At 32.6% G+C, this 24,470-nt stretch overlaps 2 protein-coding genes across 5 annotated transcripts; one reads left to right on the top strand and one right to left on the bottom strand.

The window, feature by feature from the left end:
• The first annotated feature begins 1,531 nt into the window (after positions 1–1,531).
• On the top strand, positions 1,532–8,676 carry LOC114178195 (cyclin-dependent kinase F-4-like). Of its 2 annotated transcripts, none has more exons than XM_028063956.1 (18): positions 1,532–1,739; positions 2,803–3,063; positions 3,278–3,846; positions 3,937–4,015; positions 4,091–4,159; positions 4,236–4,325; positions 4,409–4,547; positions 4,783–4,885; positions 4,982–5,034; positions 5,167–5,233; positions 5,497–5,605; positions 5,856–5,921; positions 6,025–6,093; positions 6,222–6,282; positions 6,374–6,490; positions 7,801–7,832; positions 8,123–8,192; positions 8,265–8,676. In XM_028063956.1, exons 3-18 carry the CDS (start codon positions 3,839–3,841, stop codon positions 8,486–8,488), a joined length of 1,356 nt encoding a protein of 451 aa, XP_027919757.1. In that variant the 5' UTR covers positions 1,532–1,739; positions 2,803–3,063; positions 3,278–3,838; the 3' UTR covers positions 8,489–8,676. The 2 variants fall into 2 exon arrangements, with proteins under 2 accessions (XP_027919757.1, XP_027919758.1); XM_028063957.1 differs by lacking the exon at positions 1,532–1,739 and adding an exon at positions 1,817–2,055.
• Positions 8,677–15,106: 6,430 nt separating this feature from the next.
• On the bottom strand, positions 15,107–21,796 carry LOC114176541 (protein BREVIS RADIX). Of its 3 annotated transcripts, none has more exons than XM_028061612.1 (6): positions 21,542–21,796; positions 20,101–20,254; positions 16,841–17,238; positions 16,358–16,487; positions 15,719–16,050; positions 15,107–15,589 (listed from the first exon to the last, which is right to left on the bottom strand). In XM_028061612.1, exons 2-6 carry the CDS (start codon positions 20,215–20,217, stop codon positions 15,511–15,513), a joined length of 1,056 nt encoding a protein of 351 aa, XP_027917413.1. In that variant the 5' UTR covers positions 20,218–20,254; positions 21,542–21,796; the 3' UTR covers positions 15,107–15,510. The 3 variants fall into 3 exon arrangements, with proteins under 3 accessions (XP_027917413.1, XP_027917414.1, XP_027917415.1); XM_028061613.1 differs by lacking the exon at positions 21,542–21,796 and adding an exon at positions 20,376–20,834; XM_028061614.1 differs by lacking the exons at positions 20,101–20,254; positions 21,542–21,796 and adding an exon at positions 19,527–19,604.
• Between the last annotated feature and the right edge of the window lie 2,674 nt (positions 21,797–24,470).

Here is a 24,470-nt window from a genome sequence, read left to right as displayed (position 1 = left end):
ACATCTTAATTTTCTTGTTTGAATAATGTATTTTTTTAAGATAAAATATTTATTTTAAAATATAAAATTTAGACTTTAAATTTATAAAAATATCATTCAAATTTAAATATTCAAACAAAAATTATCAATTTAATTTTTTAATATATATATATATGAAAAGTTATTACAATGATCCAATTTGAATTTTTTTACTTTTTCTAATGGATTTCAAATTTCTCTATTTTAATTATCTCTAAATTAATTTTCTTTTTTTAATTTTCTAGTCCAAACAATTCGTTTTTTTATGAAATTTTAAATTTATTAAATAAATAAATAATTTATTAAATTAAATCATCCAAATACAATACATAAAACATTCATTTTTATTTTATTTTTCAGTTCAAACAATTAATTTTTCTTTATAAAATTTTAAATTTACAAAATAAATAAATTATTTTCTTAAATTAACCGGATACAATCTATAAAACATTAAGCTCATTTAAATTTGAAACGCCAATTTAATTATAATTTTTTAGTTTATTGTTTAATTTTATATATTTTATATTATTTATATGTCACCCTTGTTTATCGTTTTTTCAATTACTCAGTTATCTATTTTTAATAAAATATTTAATATTTAATTAAAAAAATGATAAATAGTTTAAATTACAACTACCAATAAACCTCCACTAATTGAAGTTATATGTGTTCCTAACTGACATCAATTTAAATTGTAAGACAAAAAAGAAAAAACGCCCGTGACATATAGTTAATTTGAGCTAACACACAATTAATATTAACGTTGTTAATAATGTTTTAACATAAATAAACAAATTTTTAAAATAGAATATAATTAGAATAACTTAAAATCTATAGATACAATTGAGATTTTTAAACCAAAACGGACCTTCAAAAAAATTAAATCTATTATATTTTATTTTCACTTATCTAACAATAATTTATAGTTATATCTAATATTTCAAAATATATTTTAATATGTAACAATATAATAATATAATAATATTCAAAAATATCTACTAATATCTAACTATCTCTGATAATATCCTTCTCTAATTAAATAATTATTCACCAATATTTACTTCTTAAAAAGAATTTTGAAATAAAATAAATTCTTCAAATTATAAAAACAAACTGTTTTATCTTTTACTCAAAATATTTAATATACTTGTGTACTTTTTAAGATCTCTAAGATCTCACAATAATTATATTATAAAATAAAAAAAATATAAAAATCAATTCAATTTATAAATGATAAACAAGAAATGAAAATTTATACGAGATAATGTTTTAAATAATCACAAAACTTTAATTACCTTTTATATTTTTGAAAAAAAAATAGAAATATGGCAAGGAAATACAAAAATTAACAATAAATGTATTTTTAATTAGATGTATGGTATTTGAGACTGAAAACTTCCGTGACTAAATTTCTATGATGTAACGATACAAATTTATTATGTAACGACACAAATTTATGGACACAAATATTTTGAATAATAAATTCTCCTAATCTGATAAGATTGCTTAATTTAAAATTTACAAAATTGGAGTGTTGTTTACTGTAGAGAATAGAGAGAGTTTGGTGGAAGAGAAGAGAAAAAAAAAACAAGAGAGGGTAGGAATTATCGGAAAGTTTGACTTTATTGGCATTGCGTTGGGTTTGGTGGCAGAGAGAGAGAGAGAGAGAGGGAAACTCTGGATTCCACCTCCTCCCGTCCTTCGTGACGGTCCTCTTTCAGGTTCTTCCTTTTCTCTTCTTCTACCCTTCATTATTTGCAGATCCGATTCCAACTTAATTGCATTCATGCCCCCTCTATTGATATAGAATGGCTTTCGTTTCATGCTCTGGGATTGATTGAACATTCTTGTGGGATATTGCAGAGGAGGCTGAGTGTGGTTTTCTTTATGCATTTTATGGCTTAATTAGGGTTTCGATTAGATATTTGATTCTCTTGTCAAAGTTCATTCATGTCGGTTTTAGTGAGCGCATTGTTTGCTAGATGAATTGGCGCGTCTTCAATTCTCTCGATTTTTTCGTGGGGCTTGATTCGAATGGTACTGATTGTTCTTTTGCTTTGCGTTCTGCGTGCGTTGGTAGGATTTTGCCAAGAATGTGATTGGTTTTTATCATATGTTTAGGGCTCTTATGATTGGATCCCTCATCCTTGTGATGCTTATTATTATTATTATTATTATTGGGGTTAAATATTGGAGTGGGTTTGTCTTTGAGGTGCAACTGAAAACTCAGTTCTGTTTCTTAGGTGAAAAATTTTCAATTTTGATGCTCTCTTGAATTCCTGGATGATATGTTTGTTTTGTAGGTAAATTGACATGTGATGTTGCCTCGAGTGTAGCTGTTTGGCTAGTACGGATGTTTGGAAATGGTTTTTGAAATAATTATGGATTTTACATTCGGCCTGTAATCATAATTGAATTTGGGACTTGCAAATTAGTAATGTTTGTTCTCTCCATTGCAATTTGTTTGATTGTATTTTTGTACATAATTTTAGTTTTTAGTTGATATAATGGCTTATTAGTCTGGTGACTTTTCTACCACTGGAAAAATTGAAATATCTGTTGGATTTCAAATTTTAACCTTTAGCAACAAATTAGAATTAAAAAGGAAAAATGTTTAATTTGGCATTGATGATACACACTTTTAGATTTTGATTTTCATATAACATTGAAGTCTATCACATCCCCTGCCATTTCTGTTTTTGTTGAGATTTCTATTTTTGTCGGCCATTTGCATATGTAGATTATTAATCTAATCAGATGTTTTCTCATGTTCTATAATTGCAGGGTGATCTTGATTTGAATCTTGAGGTTCCTGGTACATTTTTTGAGACATGGAAAGAATTTGTATCTTGCCAAGTTGCTTCCAGTATTGGTTGCTTTTATCCCAAGAATTGCTTGACCGCCAATTCTTCATCCATAGAGATTTTATTCTTGTTTCTTTTGTCAATTGCACCTAGCCTTTTGTTCTGCGTTAATGATCGCCACAGTGTACTCAATGCTTGTTTCATCTGAGACCAGTGCGGCGTGTTTGGGGAACACATACGAGTAAGAACTTATTTGTCTTTGGCTGAAACCTTTAAAAAATGGTCTTTCTTAATAAGTGTTCCTTTGACAGTGCACTAGTAACCCAATATCCTGTTGAAACATTCTGTAAAATCTACTTCTGGGATAAGTGATTCATCAGGGAACAGTTGTTTATAACCACCTTCACCTGTTTTAACCTACTAATTTTTAACTTAACCTTATCTTTGTTTTACAGGCCCGAAGTATATGGATTAATGTGTGAATTTTGGATGCCTGCTTCTCAAGTATTAGATAAGCAATTGTGTTGAAGAAGTGTAGACAGCACTTATTTACAATTGATGTGTTGTTGTTTCTAATGGATATTGGTGGCCACAAAATATTTTTTACCTGACAATTCCGAAACTATGTAGATTAGATGAAGTGGCTATTATTGAAGTCCTCAAGCCTTGGGTCGTGATGAGTTTAGCAGAAGATGAATGGTGCTTTGATCAATCATTCTGAAACTATGTAAATAAGTTCTCCAGGACTTGTTTGATTCTATCGCATGCATCTTGCTACCGCTACAAAGCTGTGGGTCTATTAATCAATAAGGCTATGCTGCCCTTGCATAAACAATTTTTGTTTTTTATATCATTGCCATGACAGTGAATTGACAGTGAACTTTTCCGGACCATCGAATATCTGTCAACATTTTGTACCTTTTTATTGGCATTGTTTGCTAGGGATAAATGCCATCTATCTTTATCTTGTTTGCCATTTCTTTTTGAATAAGAGCTGCTTTGGGTTCTTTGGGAAAATGGAGAGGTGAGTATTTGTTTCTGAAACCAGAAGTTGTTATTCCCTCTTTTGAACTGTTTAATATCTTCAATTTTTTTCTCCTTTCCTTGAACACAGGTACAAGTTAATTAAGGAAGTTGGTGATGGAACATTTGGGAGTGTTTGGAGAGCCATTAATAAGCAAACTGGTGAAGTTGTAAGTATGTTTTGAGTAGAATGATATATGAAGTTGCATTGTGTTTGTTTCATCTAATCTGTCATAAAATTCCAGGTTGCAATAAAGAAAATGAAGAAGAAATATTACTCTTGGGAGGAGTGTGTAAACTTGAGAGAAGTCAAGGTATCACATCCTTTTTTTTTTATCTTTCCTTAGTTTTATTCTCCATATATTTATTCTCTTATTTCTCCTATGGCAGTCATTGCGAAAAATGAACCATCCAAATATTGTGAAGCTGAAGGAAGTTATTAGAGAATGTGACACTCTGTGCCTTGTTTTTGAGTATATGGTGAGTGGCTGGATTTTGTGGCATATTGGTGGCTGATGTAAAGCCTAATACTAATTGTTTTCAGTCAATATTGGGTAATGTAGGAATACAACCTGTACCAACAAATGAAAAACAGGGAAAAACTGTTTTCTGAAAATGATGTTAGAAATTGGTGTTTTCAAGTTTTCCAAGGTTTAGCTTACATGCACCAGCGTGGATACTTTCACCGTGATCTGAAGCCAGGTACTTAATTATCATATGATACCAATGTGTTAGTATGTAGCATGATGTTAATAGGGTTCCGTGTATATTATACAGCTTGGAATGGATATAACGTTAGAATTTTATTCTCTTCTTGCTAACTTTTTCCATTTTGTTATCTATTTTAATAATATTTTTTAAATGCAGCTTGCTGGATAATTGAATTGAATATCATGACACATTAAGATTTACATATATCTATTACTTCTTTTTGCAGAGAACTTGCTGGTCACTAAGGATGTCATCAAGATTGCTGATTTTGGCCTAGCCCGAGAGATCAGTTCACAACCACCCTATACTGAGTATGTCTCCACACGGTGGTATGTTTTTTCAACTCAATACTTTATTGTTGTAAATGTATAATACACTATTTCATATGCATTTAATTTAATAGTGTTATTATGACTTCTGATTAGGTATCGTGCCCCTGAAGTCCTACTTCAGTCCCATTTATATGGATCTAAAGTCGGTAAGTTTCTGATTTGAGTAACTGTCATTTATGGTGACTTATGTTTTATCAAATATTATGGTCTAAAGTCTAGACAATACATTTCTTAAGTGTCAAGAACCATACATTTATGGATTTTTTTCCATCTTGTAGATATGTGGGCAATGGGTGCTATTATGGCTGAGTTGTTCACTCTACGTCCTCTATTCCCTGGTACTAGGTATTAACTTCTCTCCACTCATGAAACTTCCCATATGATGATATTTTTAGTTAGATATAGCTAATCGATCTTTATTAGGGAATTCGCAAATCTGTGATACTTGGTTCGAAGTGCATGACTGAATACTTCTTTGCAAATTATTTGGTTTCAAATTGTCATTAGTTTATGGCATAACATATATAATTAGTAACATACTCCTCTACAGCATCAAGTTTACCGATTGGGCTTTGAATTAACATGTTCCATTATTTCTGTACACGCAGTGAAGCAGATGAGATCTACAAAATATGCAGTGTAATAGGTAGTCCCACAACTGAATCTTGGGCAGATGGACTCAAGCTTGCGAGGGATATCAACTATCAGTTTCCACAGGTTCTTTTCCTACTTTTGCCGTTTCTCTTTTTAGGTTTTGCTTTGAGAGTACTAGATACCAATTATTACGCAAGTTGTGAGATGTGAAACAATTAAATATGTGCTATTTTATCTGTTTTTTGTGTGCTGGATAATTTCAAAAGTCTTTAATTTAGTCCTTTTATCCCCTTAAACTGTTGTCTTTTGATATTATGTATTTTAAGATCAATATTTTCTTCCTTAAATAGTTCCTTATGTTTAAATTCTGCAGCATGCTGGTGTACATCTCTCTGCTCTGATCCCATCCAGAAGTGATGGTGCAATTAGCCTTGTTAGCGTGAGTACTTTTACTTTTATTACACAGTAGTTTAGTCTTGGCCCCATTTTTTAGCTAACGGAGTGCCATGTATTCATTTTCTGTTTGCATTGCATTTTTGTAGTCACTTTGTTCATGGGATCCCTGCAAGAGACCAACAGCGTCAGAGGCTCTTCAACATCCTTTCTTTCAGGTTATCTTTTAATAAATCCTTACTTTGGATGAGTTTTGTAGTAAAATTTTTATATCTTTTAATCACACGAACTATATGTTAACTTCTGTAATTAGGCTTTAAATATTTTTGCTTTTTGATTTGTTTAGAGTTGCTTTTACATCCCTCCATCCCTTCGCACTAGAGCTGTGGCGAGAACTCCTCCATCTGGTGTGTAGTTTAATTTATATTGTCTTCTAAGGAATGGCTTATGCTTCAATTGGAAGGGATACCAAACTCCTTGTTGTTTATTTTGTTGCAGCTGGAACCAGGGGTTCACTGGACCGGCAGGGACTCAAGAGATACTCTAGTGCTTTGCCTAATACAAAATTCACAAACAATTTTTCTTCCCCAAAATTACATGCTTCTATAGCTTCAGGTGATATAAATGGTTTCAGCCATATTTAGGTTTAATACTTGCTGCATTTTTTTTATTGCAGCTTTTGTAGATCTGGGTCGTATAATTATTTGTTAGTTAGAAATATCTGTTGGTGCTTAAGCTGGGAAATCTCCATCAGATATTACTACATTGTTTAAATTGCTAATTCTTTATATCTCAACAACGAAAACAAAGTAATAACCATCAATATCCTTTTACTAGAATGGATAAAACATAGTTCTATTGTAAATTACTTTTATTAATCTAAATCTTCAATGCTCTGGCCTATTGGCACTTTTGTGTCCCTCCCTCCTTCTCTGATTATTAGACTATTCTATGTTCTATCATTCTCCTTGTTGTAGATTATGGGCTTGCTTATCCCAACTTACTTTCCGATGTTATACCTAATTGTCTCGTATTGTGTTGTCCATTCATCTGTAGATCTGAATCATTATTATTCATTATGGTTAGAAATATCTGTTGGTGTTCTGTGCGAAATCTCCATAAGATATTACTACATTGGTTAATTGCTACTTTATATCTCAATAATGGAAACAAAGTAATAACCATCAATAGCCTTTTCCTTGAATGGATAAACTTAGTCCTATTGTAAATTACTTTTATAGATGAAAATCTAAAACTTCAATGGTCTGGCCTGTTGACTTTTCTGTCTCCCTCACTCCACTAATTGTTAGACTATTCTATATTTTATCATACCTATCGGTGGAGATTATGTACTTGCTTTCCGATGTTATTCCTAATCCAGTCCTGTGCTGTGTCCACTTATCTATCGTAATATTTTTTTATGTTGACCTTTTCTCATTGTTGGGTTTTCTACTTAGCATTCTGTCCTGTACAAACATTTCAAGTCATACTGTACTAAATTTTTTTCCTTAAACTTGGGTGGTACATTTCTATTACACGACACCGTGATGCATTACTCCATTTTTTTCATCTTCTTTAAATTCTAGTGCCTCCTATTTCCCTATCATTTTGTGTGATATAGACTTGATATTTGTACGCTATATTTGGTATGGTATGATCTCCAGTTCTCACATAAGTTCAAGTCAAATGTACCACCAACTAAACTTACATTCCACGTATTTGATCTTCTATTCAAACAAAAGTCATGCTCTTTTGAATATATAGTTTCTATTTATTTCTTTACAGTCTCGAAGCAATGAAATTCTAGTTGCAGCTGAGATTTTTTATTTTCTTGAAAAGTGGAGAAAATAGGCCCTCTTTTTAGTGGCATGCTGTGTTTCACATGTGCAAAGAGCATGGAACTCATTTATTTCTGAACATTACAGGTGTGCAACGGAAGCTGGATTTGGCAACCGAGGTGAGTTGTTCTGTCTTTCTACTTCTGTCCTTTCCCATTGTGCTTACTAACTCATGCCCTACCTACCCATGTCCTTTTACTCATTGAATCTCTGGTTCCCACCCATGCCTTTTACTTGTTGAATATCTTATTGCCAACCCATACCTATTCACTCTTTGAATATGTGGGGCTATGCATCAAGATAGTTCAGGATCTCACACAAATCTGACTCCTCTTTGGCCTTTGCTCCTTTTTGGTGTTACAATATTGGACTTATTTGTTGTTCTAAAATTCTTTTGTTTGTTCTGAAGGATAAGAACAAGAAGTCATTGAAGACTACTCAACAATCAAAATATCGAATTCCAGGAAAAGACAGCCCGAGTAAGGCTTTAAATACTCTAATAACTACTTTGATTTAAAGCAGATTTTGAATCGTAATAATGTGTTTGGCAGCTTCTATGAACAAGGGGAGGACTGTACGCGGGGTTTCAGAAACCGCTGAAAAGTTATCGAATATGTCCATCGGTACCCGTAGACAGTCCATGGGACAAAACCGTCCATCGCCTGCAATGAAGGCGGGAGTGAATTATATATCTGAATCTGGAAACTTCGTACTCAGGTCCGGACAACAAAATCCAACAACTGAGAGACGTTTTACTAGAAAAGTTGCTGGCTGAGTTGACTTTTGAGAATCTTCGATAGATCAATTTTTTAAATTGTGCCAATGCTGAATGATATGTTAAGGGTTTGCACCTGCCCTGCTGAGTTGGTGATGGTTTTTGTTACTATTACGGGTTTTTTTATATAGATTTCAGTCGTGCGGAGGTGTTTATATAAAAGCTTCTTCATTAATGGTGCTCAACAAGTTCCAGTGTCACCCTCACTCATCAACTATTATGTTTGACGTGTCTTCACTCAACATACCGACATCACACTTTTTTATTTGTTTTGAGAATCAGGTTTTCCAAAATTATAAACCTCAATATTCTTTGTTGTTTTCTCCATAAATGTATTTTATTTAACCACTAAATTTTAAACCGAGTTTTCCATTATGTAATGCCTCATTTTCATCTACGCGTACATCTATTGAGAATAGCACTTTTTTTTTTCTGAAGAGCATTTTTAGCGGATAAAATAGTTGTTGAATATTATTAAGATTAAGCAGCTTAATAATTTATTTAATTATTCATGAATTTTAGTTCTTTAAGGAACATGCATAGGTTGGCTGGCAGAGTAATGAAAGACCATTATTGTTAGGTGCAAGTGACAATTTGATGATTTAATATTCTTTAGACCCAACCACTGTTGGTTGAACTTTTATAAAGAAAGTGATTTAATAGATCATAGAGTTGCTAGTCAGAAAATGTTTAACAAACACTCTTATAAACAGTTATGGCGATGAAATACAAAGCCTAGGAAAGCTTAAGAAAAACAAAGCTTGTGCACGTTCTTTTTGCAAGGGTTTCGTCATTCTTTTTTCTTCACGTGGATTTTCTTTAATGTAGAGTTGAGAAGAAGAGTCCTTGCAAATTTGTAACCATGAGAGAGTCTTGCTATGAAACACATTAAATACTCTTAACCAAGTTTTGAAATTAAATGTATTACTTCTTTGATAACACCTTTTGGAGCATGGTAAAGCTAAACAAACTTATGCACGTAGTTTCTTTCCTTCTTCAAGCAAAGTGTAAGACTTGGTATAGTTGGTTGATTTTACAATATTGACATCCCACCTTTTCTAGAAAAGTTTGTCTATGTGAAGATTCATTTAGCATGTTCTTTGAAAAATCTTGAAGTTGACAGAACGATTATGAAATTATCTTGAAATAATGAAGAAGTGTATATTCTCTACAAGCATAAAATTAACATTTATTAGTTTGACATGTATTACGAAATGTTTAAGGTTTATGTATGTAAAACAAAGTATATTTATTGTATGTTCAGGCAAAATATTAGTAGATTAAGTATGCTGACTTGTTTTTGTTCAAGAAAAAATTTATCAGATACAAAGCATACATACAACATTTATGTCTATCAAACGAAGTACACAACAAACACCGCTTGCATCCATTCAGCCACTCAACTTGTGTTTGGTGGGCTAAGCTAGACACTTTTCATTTGACATGATACATTAAAATTATGTTTTATACTTAGTTCTTTATGTTAGTGGAGAAGGGAAGAAGAAAATAGAGGTAAAATTTTAAAGAAACTTCTCTATGTATGTATATATTAACCAGTTTTACAGAGAAAAAAAAATGTATTTATAGAAGACCTAATTAGGAACATAACTACTTGAATTAGTTACAACATTGCCCCCTAATTCAAGTACATGAATTAACCACACCCAGCTCAACTTTGTACTTTCTAAGTCTATCTCTTTTCAATGACTTAATAAGTATATTTGCCACTTGAACTCCAATGGAACAATGAAGTACTTGTAGCCTTCCATTATTCACCTCCTCCAGTAAGAAATGGAATCTAGCTTCTATGTGTTTACTCCTGCCATGAGATACAAGATTATTAGCTAGGTTAATGGCTGATTTGTTATCCACGAATAACTTTTTTGGTCTCTCTATTCCGACCGTCATTTCTGTGAGAATTTAGTCTAGCCATGCAACTTGGCATGCTGCATATGCACCAACAATGTGCTCAGCCTCACAACTAGATAGAGCTACAACTGGTTGCTTCTTTAAGCACTAAGAAATTAGTACTCCCAAAAACTTCAAAATGTACCCTCTGGTGCTCCTTCTATCTAGGCTATCTCCACATTGATCATAATCTGAATAGGCCAATAAATCACCTTGCACCTGATTTTGTTTAGGAAACAAAATTCCATGATTCAAAGTTCCTCTAATGTATCTCAACACCCTTTTTGCAGAAAGGAAATGTGCCTTCCTTGGATTATTCATGTATCTGCTAATCAATCCAACAACAAAGAAGATATCGGGTCTGCAGTTGCAAAGATATCTCAAAGAGCCTACTATATGTTTGTACAAAGTGTTGTCCACATTCTCTTCCTCATCACTGCATTCATTAATCTTGAAATTCAACTCTACTGAAATTCAACTTGAAATTCATTAATCTTGTGTAACATACAATCTTCTTCTAGTGAACCATTTAAAAATGAAAACTTCAGATCTAGTTGAAACAAGGACCACCCTCTTCCATTTGCCAAGGCCATAACCAATCTTATGGTTTCAAACCTTTCAACCAATCTAGCCTTGCGTTTAGAGATAGATCCAACATGATTTTGTTTATCTTGAATACCCATTTGGCATCCATCGATCTTTTGTCATGGGGTAATTCAGTTCAAAATCGGGTCTCATTTCTCTCAATTGCCTATAACTCTTTTACCATAACAGATCTCCACAACTCCTGATTCAATGCTTCTGCATAATCAATTGGCTTGGCTTCTGCCATTAGAGCAAAGTGCAAAAGATCACCTTCATTTGTCATATCACTATTCGGATACAACTCAAATCCAGCAATGTATATGGGAGATTTATCTATCTGAACTGTCTCTGTTGCGGTCTAGGTTGCTAGACAAACTCATGTTATGAAGCAGGTTTTGCACCTTCTTCACTCCCTACATCACCTAGTATTACTTGAACTTAAATTCTTTTAAACTGTTGCAATCAGACTTCTAATACCAAGATTTTGCCTCATTCACCACTACATACTTACTGATACAAAATTCTTTTGTTATAGGGTTTTTCTAACCTATAAGCACTTGTATCATGATATCCCACAAGGATCAAAATCTCACTTTTGTCTTATAACTTTCTTCTTCTTGCATATGGAACATGCTTGAAGCATAATGGACCAAATGCTCTAAGATGATTTACCACAAGTTTGCTGCCAGAACAAACCTCTTATGGAACCTTATCTTCCAACTTCTTTGTAGGATACTTGTTCAGCACATATACAAGCATTAGAGACTACCTCTCCCTATAATACATGTGGCAAATTTTTCTGCTTCACATTACTGCAGGCCATATCCAGGACAATTCTGTTTCTTCTTTCTGCCAAACCATTGTGTTGGGGAGTGTATGGAGTTGTGACTTGATGTTCTATACCATTCTCAACACAAAAATCTTCAAAGACTCTTGAAGTGTATTCTCTCTCTCTATCTGTCCTTAGAATTTTTATAGCTTTCCTACTATAATTTTCAACAGCAGCCTTGAATCTCTTGAATGTTGCAAAACATCACTCTTGGCTTTAATCAGATACACCCACAACATTTTGTTGTATTCATCTACAAAAGACACAAAATACTTGTTTTGTTCTAAAGAAGGTACTTCAAATGGACCACACACATCAGAATATGTCACATGCAACAAATCAGTGGTTGTCATATGCATATGGGACTTGAAAGCAATTCTTGGCTATTTTCCAAGTAAACATTCTTCACACATTTTATCTGGCAGAGATATATTAGACAATCCAATCACCATTTTGTTATCAGCTAATTTCTTTAAACTCTGAAAATTTAGATGACCAAACCTTATGTGCCAAATCCAATCTGATTTGTCCAAAACAGTGGCTGCAAAACACTGCTTTGAAACCTGATCTGAAAGGCTTTGTTCTTTGACAAAGGAGACTTCAACACCAATTTCTGTCTCGTGTCATAAACTTTCAGCAACTCATCCTTCATGGCAAGTGAGAAGCCTTTCTCAACTAGTTGTCTTAATATTTGTTACCTTTTCTCCATCTCCTCTGATCACAATATCACCTGCACCTACTATTGTTATGGTGTTGTCATTAGCCAACCTCACTTTGCTTTGTTTGCTGGTATCAAGATTGGTAAGTCACTCCTTGTGTCCAGTCATGTGATTGAAGCAACCAGTGTCCAAGAACCAATTTTCAAAGACAATATCATCATGTTTTGTAACCATGAGCAACACATGTTCCTCAATCAGTTCATCTTAAGCCACATAAGCATCATTATCTGAATCTTTCTTTTTCTTCCCTTTGCCCTACCAACAATCAGTTGTATAATGACCTCATTTCTCATAGTTAAAGCATTGATTTTCTTCCTATCTTGATTTTGCTTACCACTTCTACTTCCTCAGCTACTCCCACTAGAGGATCTTGGTTTCTCATAATGTTTGGATTGTTCTTGATCAAAAGAACTCCCTTTTCTCCAAATTTGTTGCTTTGCTTTTCTTTCTTCCATCTTCCACGTGACAAACTAGTGTAGGGCTCGCTCTTAACCAATTCTGTCAGCATTTCTTGACAACAACTTTAACTCATGAGCCTCCAACGACCCTTGGATCTCTTCTATCTTTATCTTTGAAATATCCTTGGACTCTTCTCTAGCATATTCTATTATGTCACAACTTCTCTACATGTTCTCATGGAATTTTCCAGCAAATGCATCATGTTGAAGTAGTCCAACATAGATTCTTGATCAAGCATGGATAACACATCTCGTACTGTCGTCTGAGAGACTGTAGCTTTACTTTCTTGGTCTTCTCCGCACCTCCTTATGCCTTTTGCAGAATATCCCACGCCTCCTTTGTGTCTGGGCTTTGGCAATCTTCTCAAAGTTATCAAGATTCACACACACTGATGAAGAAGACAACGTGCCTTGAAGTACTTTTTCTTGGCTGTTGCATCTGCCTTCTCTCTAGTGCCTTCTTTCATAGTTTCAAGAACTTCTTGATAACCAAAAATGACTTCCATTCCTATCACGCAATGATCATAATTCTTTCCATCTAGAATTGGCGTATTAGATAGGAACATAACTACTTGAATTAATTACAACAATTTAAACTTACAATCAAAACCAAAAAAATGATATGTTGAACTTGGATATAACATTTATACTTGTGTGTTTTTGTGAATAGTTATGACTCCTAATTTCACTTAGAAATACATCATCTTCCTTCTAAGACGTGCTCCTTCAAGATTATTTTGGATACTACTCTTCAACAAGGAAAGTTTGCAACAATTCTTTTCTTCACCGGCCATTTTCTACGTTCATTGGAGGAATGTTGTTATTGTAGGTGTTATTGTTGAGCAATGGTAAAAGAGATTGTCTAATGTAATGAGGACTTAATATTTACAGGAGTGGTAATTTCAGAAGTTACATACGAACTTAGATTTTTTTTTGGTTTTCTTTATGTAATATTTCTTAGATGCAAGATGATACATATTGAAGGACTCATTTGCGTAACATTTTATTGAGAAACCTACCAACCATTTTGTCAATCTTTCAGGACCAAATTGAGCATTTACTCTTATTTTATAGTTTAATTGTTATAAGTCGTGTTAGACTTATTTCATATTTGATGTGATCTTAAAAAGGGGACAATGTATTTTTATTATTGTAATTTGAGTTCCAAAACTAATTATTTAAAAATAGGAATATTTAACTTGTTTTTTTTTTTATTTGACCTTAGTGTCTATATAAAGGACTAAGTGCCTTCATGGACTTCAACGTGGATGATAATAAATTCACTCAGAAAATTATTATCTTACGTTATTATTATTATTATTATTATTATTATTATTATTATTTCTTGTTTATCCTTGGTAGCTCTTGAAGTATTGTTATATATGCTATCATCTTATTCTAAATTATTTTACTGAGTTAGGTTAAAAGTAATGACTTATTATCTTTTTTATTTCATAGACTATTCAGAAAAAAACCGCTTTTATATTTACATCAAGAATTGACTTTACAATAATATCAGTGTAATTGATATATTGTTGGAGATTTTAACTACCTCAGTTGATAGTTTTTACATATTTTAAATTTATTTTTGTCTTTGATGTTCAAAATTGGAAGAATCAAAATGAATTAAAAAGTTTACGCATAAGCATTTAAACAAATAATAATAATAATAATAATAATAATAATAATAATAATAAAACAGAACCTAGTTCAAAACAAAAAAACTTTCACTTCATATCGATTTATAATTCACAAGATGCTTCGCTGTATATTTGGAGAAAGTAAATTCAGAACATAAACTTGTTTCCATTTTGTAGTGTGAACTAATATAAAATGAGTATTTATATAGTATTTTGTAAAGAAAATTACAGCAATTTTGTGAAAATAGCAAAAGAATGGTGGAAGTAACAATGAGGAATTGTGTCTTGAATTTGGACAAGGAAAGCCTCACCTCTCCTAAACACTCACTACCATAGGTAATGTATTCTGTACGGACTTTTATACAAGAACGCAAATTTAAACGTCTTCTACTATATTTAATTGAAAAGCTCAATTTCATTTCTCTGTAAATATTTATAGAGAAATTTATTTAAACAAAACCAAATAGTAGAATCATGCATTAACAAATACCAGTGTGTTTCGCTTAATTTCTTTGATCTCTCGTTATAAGAGGCAACCATTTGGTAAGCAGCTACAACACAGTTCCACTTGGGAGATAAAAAAAATAAACAAATGGTGATAAATTAATGGAACAGCAACTGTGATGAGAAAAAAAGCATCCCTTAAAATGAAAAGAAAGCAAGGCAGGGAAATTAGGAGGATAAAAAATATATATGTGATTTGTAATAAAGATTAGACCTCCCAATCCATTCCAATGGCGACTGATACTTGGCAAAAATGGAGTCACCACAAGTCCAGTTTTCTTTTCTGTATAGGACTCACTTCACTCCTTAATCTGGAGTCATACCGTAACATTTTCTTGGAGACAAAATTGGGGATTCCACTTTTTGTTAGGAATACACTTCAAAGGTATTGAGCTTGTATTCTCTCTCTGTTTTCTTCCCACCATGTTTTTGCATTCACCTCACCAAATCTTTCCCGGCTGCAAACATGAGTTCAAAAACTGTTAAATTCAAAACCAAATAACCATAAAAACTTTTAAACTGTCTTTTTGTGACACCACAATAGGAACAGGAACATGTTTTTAGTGATGCCTTATACTATGTAGTACCTGAATCTGACACGTCGAAGCTCCCTAGTCCCATCAGCTAACTGCCGGATTGTAATGTAAACCCCAGGCTCGTCTTGTTCTACCCATTCTGCCTCCATTTCGCTGGCATTGCTGATAGAAGGCTCATCTCTAGAAGCAGTAGTATCCCTCGCTGGTTCCATAGATGGCCCTGCATGGAAGTGCCCACCACCTCCACCATGATCCAACGGTTCAGAGGGGTAATATCCTCTGCTCCCAGAAGGTTTATAGTGACTCCTGGGGGTCCAATCCTTGTTTGAGGCCATGGGACTTTCCTGTGCAGATGTCAATCTTGTGTAGGTAGAATCTCTTGGCTGTCCAAAAAATTATACAGATTAATCTCAATGTAGGTTTTGAAAATTTGAATACAGTTGTCTTCTTACTTAATTCATAGGAAACATATTATCAAGCTACAAGTTTAGAGAGTGCGAGAGGAGTTAATCTTATCAGTACAACCTGAATGATCTAAACATTTTTTTAACTTACATATAAGCTGGACCATCCATTACAATTGTATAGACGAAATTAGTCTTACAAAATCGTGCTCTACATGATAAGATATAATGAATGAGGAAGATAATGCAAAACATAATCTTGATGGAAAGAAATTTAGATTATTACCTCGTCCTCAGACCTTGGAGGAGTGTTGAGTGCCTGTCGATTAAATCTCTGCACGTTATAAAGTTCCATGATTCTGTCGTAATTCTCACCCCACCATCTTTGCGCTTGCCATTTATTAAACATCTCTCGGCTTCAAATTCAAATGCTAAGTATTGTCAGTCTTTGCTCCTACAGGATAATTTAAGTTCTCAACAACTAAAAACTCCCATACATTTTGTGTAATATTCATATTAAGGCCTAAGGTATTCTTTTCAGAATGTAAACTCCATATTTCAGCTAATCTTTTGATCCAACAAGTGCAGTGCCAAGTAATAGACCATTGTTAGGCGAGGGAAATTTGGGACAAATTTATTTAGTGTTTAATTGGTTGATTAATTATTACTTTAGGGACAAGCACAATTATCATTGACTAGAAAATTAACATTTCTGCAATAACTTGTAATTGAAATCACTAGCCAATTATTGGCGTAGTCGTTACCATACCTGAAGCGAATTCTTTTAAGATCATTTCCCCCATTAGGAAGAGACACAAAGGTAATGTGAACCCCTGGTTCCACCACTGCCATCCACTCCTTAGGCTCATCCTCGTCCTCTAAGACTACATCACAAACTGATGCTGAGTCTCGTCCTCTAGGCGTGCGGTCACCACCAAATGCCCCAGTAAATCGTGGGTCTGATCTACCACCAGGGTAGTGAGAGGTTGTGAAGTCCCAAGCAGGGGTTGAACTTGAGCTTGCACCCCCAATGTAAGGGTATGGAACCCCTTCTGAGATGGTATCGAAGTCTGGATATGGTCTATGTCCTTTCTTGTAGTTACTGGACCCTGTGCAGGGTTTGCATTGTTTGTAAGCACCTGAAAACTTCAGTGCCATATCCTTTATCTGCATATAAAGAATATAACCGTATTAACACCGATGCATTAGAGGCTTCAATTATTTAATTTTAAATATAGAAAATAACTAAATATAAGAGCCTTTTTTCTACCACAAGGACAAATTATTCAGGACGAGTGAAATTGCAAGAAAAGATATTACAATTTATCTTTATAGCAATCTTTCTCGTCGATTTATACATAAGATAACTTCAGTTGAAAATTTTGATTAGTAAGCTATTTAGACGCAAGACCACAAGTAATCAGAAAGGAAAATAATTCTTTAACGACCAAACCAACTCGATAACAACTATATTATAATAATATAGAGGGAAGATTGAGGGATTAAATGATGTAACGTGGTTATACGTTTGAATCATTGCTTCGTAACGGAAATAATACAATAAAACATTTCATAACAACTCGAAATATGGAATTATATCACCCTTCCTTTTATCTAAAAGGAGTACCGTATATTGGGCCCAAACACCCCCTCCCCAAGTAACTCTCCTTGAACAGTTCATATAACATACTCCTTCTATTCTTTTGTAAATTAGGATTGTCGAATATTTAATAATATATTCTATGTCTAAGTGGATTTCGGTCACTGACTGACACAATTAGTACTCTCAAGTGGGGAGTGGGTACAGTTTAAAATTCTATTTTTATATCTCAACAATGTGTCAAGGCTTCATAAACACCTGAGTGGCATCTTGCTTTATTCACCTACTCATATTGCTTTGATACTTTCCTTTTATCCTGAATATGATATGATTGTCTAAAATATAATGCACTAGATGGAAAAGAGAAAAGTATAGACTGAGAACTAGTCATCTACTGGCTAGAAGAAGCAAATACAGATTGTCCATGATTAAAAAAATCTGTTTTTTATTGGAATTGGACCAGAGGAAACAAAAAGAAGGAGGAAAAGCCATAATTAAAGATATAAATAATTTAAAGATAAGCACATTAAATATTGGCAGACGATAGCAGAAATGTGTTAGCCAAATGGCACACAAGGAAGAACCGATGGAAACCATTTGTGCAAGTTCTGAAGTATAAGTTAAAAGTAAATTTGGATGAAACTGAATGGAGGCTAAGGTTTCAGTCTTCGGTCATTTTCAAAGAAAAACCTTTACAGCTGGATTGTGGAGAATGTGTTTGGGTTGAGGATGCAAGTGGATGACAAAATCTTTACATATATGCTACCATGAACTATGTTACACTAATGGAAAACATTTCCTTTGAAGAAAATTCAGTTGATTTCTAGCCAGTTTTTTCCCATGAAGTTTTTAGCTTAATTTAGAAATAGTTGGTTCAAAATATTAGGATAAGCATAGAAATTCGAGAGAAGTGCTTCACACACTATTCTGTTGATTAGAACAATATTGGATCGTCTTAAGAGAGTTGAGTCCAGCTTAAATTGCATTTACATCGACTTACAAAGAAGAATAAAGAGCGCTAAAATGAAGGTAACACACTCACATAAGCAGACATTAAGAAAGTGAATCGTGTCTATTGGTCTAAAAGTAAATGCTAAGGCATATATAAATATATATATATATATATATATATATATATATATATATATACTTTTCTGCCATAAAAACTATCAATAGTCGGCTATCACTTATCTATTTTTGCTTTATTTTTTCTGCGTTGGTAGTAATAGAAACCTTTTGAAAAACATTGAATCGACAAGAATTCAAGGATGGGCCACACTAGGAATAGGAATATGGCAGACCCTTCCTGTGATAGGAATCTTTTCTCATCATCAACTCAAATGCTGAATATGAAACATGTTCCCACTATTGCTATTCTCATTACGCATTTAGAATAATTGACCGAGACATTTGCTTTTCTTGGAAAACCAAGTTAATATTTTGGATAAAAGCAAAAAATTAATTCATACTGTTCGCTATTGATCAAGATTATATTAATATAATTATATTAGTATAACAAGTTAGTTTCTGCATCTAAAATCTCGTGGTATTATTCTTTATTATATCCTAAATTAAAAAATAAAAGTTATATGCAGAGTACTAGAAAGTAACGAGACATCACCGGAATCGTGTAATATATTGATCCGTTGATGTTTGCATGGTTATTATAAATTTTAAACAGCAGAACACCTTGCTGCTCCACTCATATTCAATTATAAGTGGATAATCAAGGGTTGATTGGTTAATCATGAACCCATGTTGCACCTCCACAGCTTAGCAAAATGGCAACACCATATGCCCACAAGCTCCTAAATAAACGAATAAAATAGCAAATAGTATATGATAGGGAGCATACCACCAACATCAAAAGGGTCCAAATCAGAACAGAACAAAACAAAACTGCGTCATCCAAAACCATGCGTGTCTTAACTTATGGCCACTCGGTTGAATCTTTATTCAAAATAATATTTTTCCTATTAAATTAACAAATAAAGAAATGATATTAAATTTATTAATTTATTAATAAGAAGAATAATATCAATAAACATATTAGTAAAATAAAATGTTTAATTTCGTTTCCCATAAATCGATAATAACGTATTATTAAAAAAATTTGTATAGACCATTTACTTTAAATTAAATTAAAAATAAGCATTCATCAAATTACGTAATTGTGACTATTAAGCTTTGACGGTAACTAGTCAAAATCAAGACATGTAAGACTGAAATAGTTACATACCTGCGCTATTTTCAAAAATATAAATAGAAATAATTTATCAAAAATCATATAAAGTGTTCGTGAAATAGTGGTGGCCCCCCGTCATATATGAGTGCACCTAAACGGGGTGAAGATTTTATTTGTTTTTCACCAAGATGAAGATTGTGGGTGAATCAAGAGAGAGAAAGAATGTGTGAGAGAGATGAAGAACCTGTGTGGTCAGGCTTTTGACAGCTTCTTTTGTACTCGGCGTGCCACTCTCACGGACTCCTCCTTCTTCCTCCCTCTCATCCGTCGTTTGCTTCGTACACGCTATACACGTAAACATCTTTCTTTACTCTTTTTAATTATACCCTCGTCTTTTCCTGCAAGACAAATTCAAAATAGTTAGATAAATATCAAAGAACCAGTCAATTTTTTAATAATATAATGGTTTTGGATGGACTGGGATGGAGGGCGACGTGGAATAGTAATGAAGGACATAACTGGTCACGCGTTTGAGGCAATCACTTTCATTGAATGAAACAGTGACAGAGCAACGCCAGCCAATGGAAGCCCCAAATTGAATGAAGAAATGCAGCAACGGCACAGATGAGAATGCGAAGCAGAAGAAAAATAAAAGGGAACTTAAATTTAGCAGTTTGGTGGTCTAAGAAATGATATCTTTGGTGGGGAAACAGAAGGGAGGAAAAGAGAAAAAGAAAAAGTGGTATTGAGAAGGAGGCTCGGGATCAGAGCAAGATCGAAAGCGATCTCAAAATCTCAAAAGAAGAAAATGGGATCAATAATAAAAAGTAGAGAAAGGAAACAAAATGGGGCAAGGAATGGCCAGGGTACTACTACACTACTACTATCTGCTTTGCTTTACCGCACACAAATTCGCAATTTTAAAAGAAGAACCTCCAAGCCGAAGATTCTGACACCCCTTATAAAGAAAAGAACCAAATGAACCCCATTGATAATAAAAACATTTTCTCGCACCTCAAACAAAGAGAAAAATCGATAAATTAATACAAAAATAGGTACTATAGCACAATAAGATATAATGAAAAAAAAAAAAACAAGTGACATACTATAATATATTCTTTCGATTCTCTCTTTATCTTTTGTGTAAATCACATCAATCCCCGTTCTTCGAGGCACACCCGAAAACCAAAAGCGGCTGACTGAGTGACCTAGAGATAGAGAGAGAGTGAGAGTGAGGGTACGTGTTTTTGGGATTGCGGAAAAAACAGAATGGGTTTGAATGAGGAATCAATGTTTGTCGGAGGGTGCGAAGAGAGGTAACTGGACAGTGAAAGAGAATGAAGGAGAAAAGAGAATTGAAATTGTTAGTGCATTGATTGAGAAATTATAATTCTAGCTTTACTGCAAAAGCAGAATTAATTAAATATAGTCAGTCATTACTATTCGAAAACGACTTAGCAAGCAAACGCTCAACCCTTTCTCCTTCATCTGTCTCACCTCTCGCCGATGCACCATCTTCGTTTTATCAAAATCAAAATCCCTCCCTCCTACTACAATCTATCAATCAAATTAAATGCGCTGCGTTTGGGATCTGAAATGCATTTTAATGCAATGCATACACCTATTAATTACTGCTATCTACGCTTTAATTTCCCTCACCACACAACAAAGAGATAAAAACTTACCTGATATAACGGTGGATTGGATTCGATTGGATTGGCTTGCCTCAGATACAATACGATGTGATTTGACACTCTCTTTTTTGTTTCCTTCAAATTAGCTTTCCATTTTTGGAGCTTCGAACTAAGCAGCAAGAATGATGGAGCGATGATTAACAAAATGGTGTAGTTGATATCTTGGCGAGGAAACGGATACGAGAATCTAGAATCAGTACCCGAAAATTTGGAAGATGGCGAAGGTTGAGGGTGTGGTATTTATACGGAGGAGGAGGGGTGACGGCGTTAGTTTTGACGGAAAATGTTTGGCGTGAATAAAGAAGGCGTTAAGAGGAATTTTGTTTTTGTCTTTTTACAGCGGAAACGATGGTCGAGGGCGTAGAAGACAGTGGGGTCCACATGTTCATGCTGATGCAATGCAACATTGAAGGATCTTTAAGGTGCATACGTAGCATGCCACGTGGCGAAGTGTGATTGGGAGTGATGTAATGGAGCGGTTTGAATGGGTGGGATTAGTATGACAAAGTTGGGAACCATCCCATCAGACATTTCATGTCTTTGGCTACCTCTTGATAATCATACGGTAAAATCATAACTCACAACTTTTGCAAATCAAGATTATCCAACATCACTGTATTTTCAAAATTCAGTTTAAGGTTTTTCAACTACACTATCCAAAATTAGGGATAGCAACGGGGCGGGAACGGGTTTCGCTATCTCATATTCATTCCCGCATAAAAAATTCATCCCCATTCCCATACTCAAACTCAACGGGTATCAAACTTTTTTCCCATCTCCATCCCCACCGGGTAACGGGTATAATCTCGTACCCATACCCGTACCCGTGTTCTAACTACTTCAATATTAATTTTTATAAAAGAAAAAAAATTACGGTAAAGAAAACATAATATTATGAAATATTCAATATTAGGAGGATTTTCTTCGATGCCAAATACCTTAAAATAAATTATAATTGTTTACATTTTATATTAGAATACCAAATAAAATTTCATGTGAACCAAAACATTTGTTAAATTTGCAAACTACAACATTGATGAACTTAGTTGATAAAATTAAAAAATATTTCAAAAAAATATAAAAGGAAAACAAATATTTAAATTAAAATATATTTTAAATGTTTGTTTACTTCAATTTTTTAAATTCTAATGAATATCTTTTTTATACACTAATAAAAGTTATAATATATCACTTGATCAAAATGACACAAAGAATAAATAATAAACATAATAATAAAAGGAAAACAAATATTCAAATTAAAATATATTTTAAATGTTTGTTTACTTCAATTTTTTAAATTATAATGAATCTCTTTTTTATACACTAATAAAAGTTATAATACATCACTTGATCAAAATGACACAAAGAACAAATAATAAACATAATAATAAAATTTTGACATAGATTTTGTATCTTTTGAACTTCAATATATGTTGGATAGTGACAAAAAAATATTCATAGCAATTACATTAAATTTTTATATTATAGTAAATAAAAGTTATTTATACAATTAAAGTGGAAAAAATTACAGTATGATTAATAGTGAGTTATAAAATAACAAATAATTAGATAGAATATATCGAAATATTATTCTACATGATGAAAATAAACAATAAATAAAAATATTAAAAGACTAACAAATGTGTGTTTTAGAAATAATTTGAGAGACTATCGAAAGAAATCGCACAAAGGAAATCAAATGTATAATTAAGGTATGATAAAATGAAAAATACCTTACAGAACTAATTATTAAATTATGTTTGAAGTGGTTAAAATTAAATAGAAATATCATTAGTGACCAAAAAATTTGTCATTAAATTACATATAAATTAGTAATTAAATTGGTCACTAAATTAAGTACAGATTCGATCATTGAATCGGTCACTAATTTAGTCATTGATTCAGACAATAAATCAACTACTACCACCAATGACGAAAAATAGTGACTGATATGGGTTACTGACTAAATCAGTCACCATTTTATGTTTTTCTTGTAGTGAATTATCATATACTATTCCTAAATATCATTATATATATATATATATATATATATATATATATATAAAATTTTAACCACTTCAAACAGAATTTAAAGTGAAAAATTACATTATGATTAATAATGAGTTATAAAATAAAAAATAATTAGATAGAATATATCGAAATATTATTCTACATGATGAAAATAAAAAAAATAAATAAAAATATTAAAAAACTAACAAATGTGTGTTTTAGAAATAATTTGAGAGACTATCGAAAAAAATCACACAAAGGAAATCAAATGTATAACTAAGGTATGATAAGACGAAAAATATCTTAGAGAATTAAGAAAACTTTTCAAATATTAACATATAATTAATGGTTGAAAAATAACGAAAATTATTTTAATGAAACAAAAGAGTTCTTCAAATTAAACAAAAATTAATAATAATAATAATAAGTAAAGAATTTTTTTTATATTATCTTAAATTGAGAGTATAAACATTCTCATGTGAAAGAAAAATTTATAATAAATAAAAATATTAAAAAATAATATAAATATTCAAATGTGAGGCATAATTTTTTTTTAATTAACATACATCATTTTAACATAATTACATAAAGGTTATGATAAGATAAAAAATATATTGGAGATGAGAATGAGTTTCATGACAAATGAAATAATTAAAAGAAATAAAAAATAGAAAAAAAAAAAATATATATATATAGGGGTTACTTGATTAATTGTGAATATTTTAATAATTTAAACGAGAATGGAGATATGGCGGGGACGGGTATTATGGCGGGTATATGTACATCCCCATACCCATCCCCATACCCAACTGAAAAAGTCGGGGATTCCCCATACCCATACCCATACCCAGTCAATGCGGGGATTCCCCGTCAAAACGGGGACGGGTTTATTTGCCATCTCTATTCAAAA

This window comes from Vigna unguiculata, chromosome 3 (assembly GCF_004118075.2).
Source record: "Vigna unguiculata cultivar IT97K-499-35 chromosome 3, ASM411807v1, whole genome shotgun sequence".
NCBI classification, from domain to species: Eukaryota; Viridiplantae; Streptophyta; class Magnoliopsida; order Fabales; family Fabaceae; genus Vigna; species Vigna unguiculata.
Note: the sequence above shows the minus strand (reverse complement) of the source record. Positions and strands in the feature narration are given on the sequence as shown.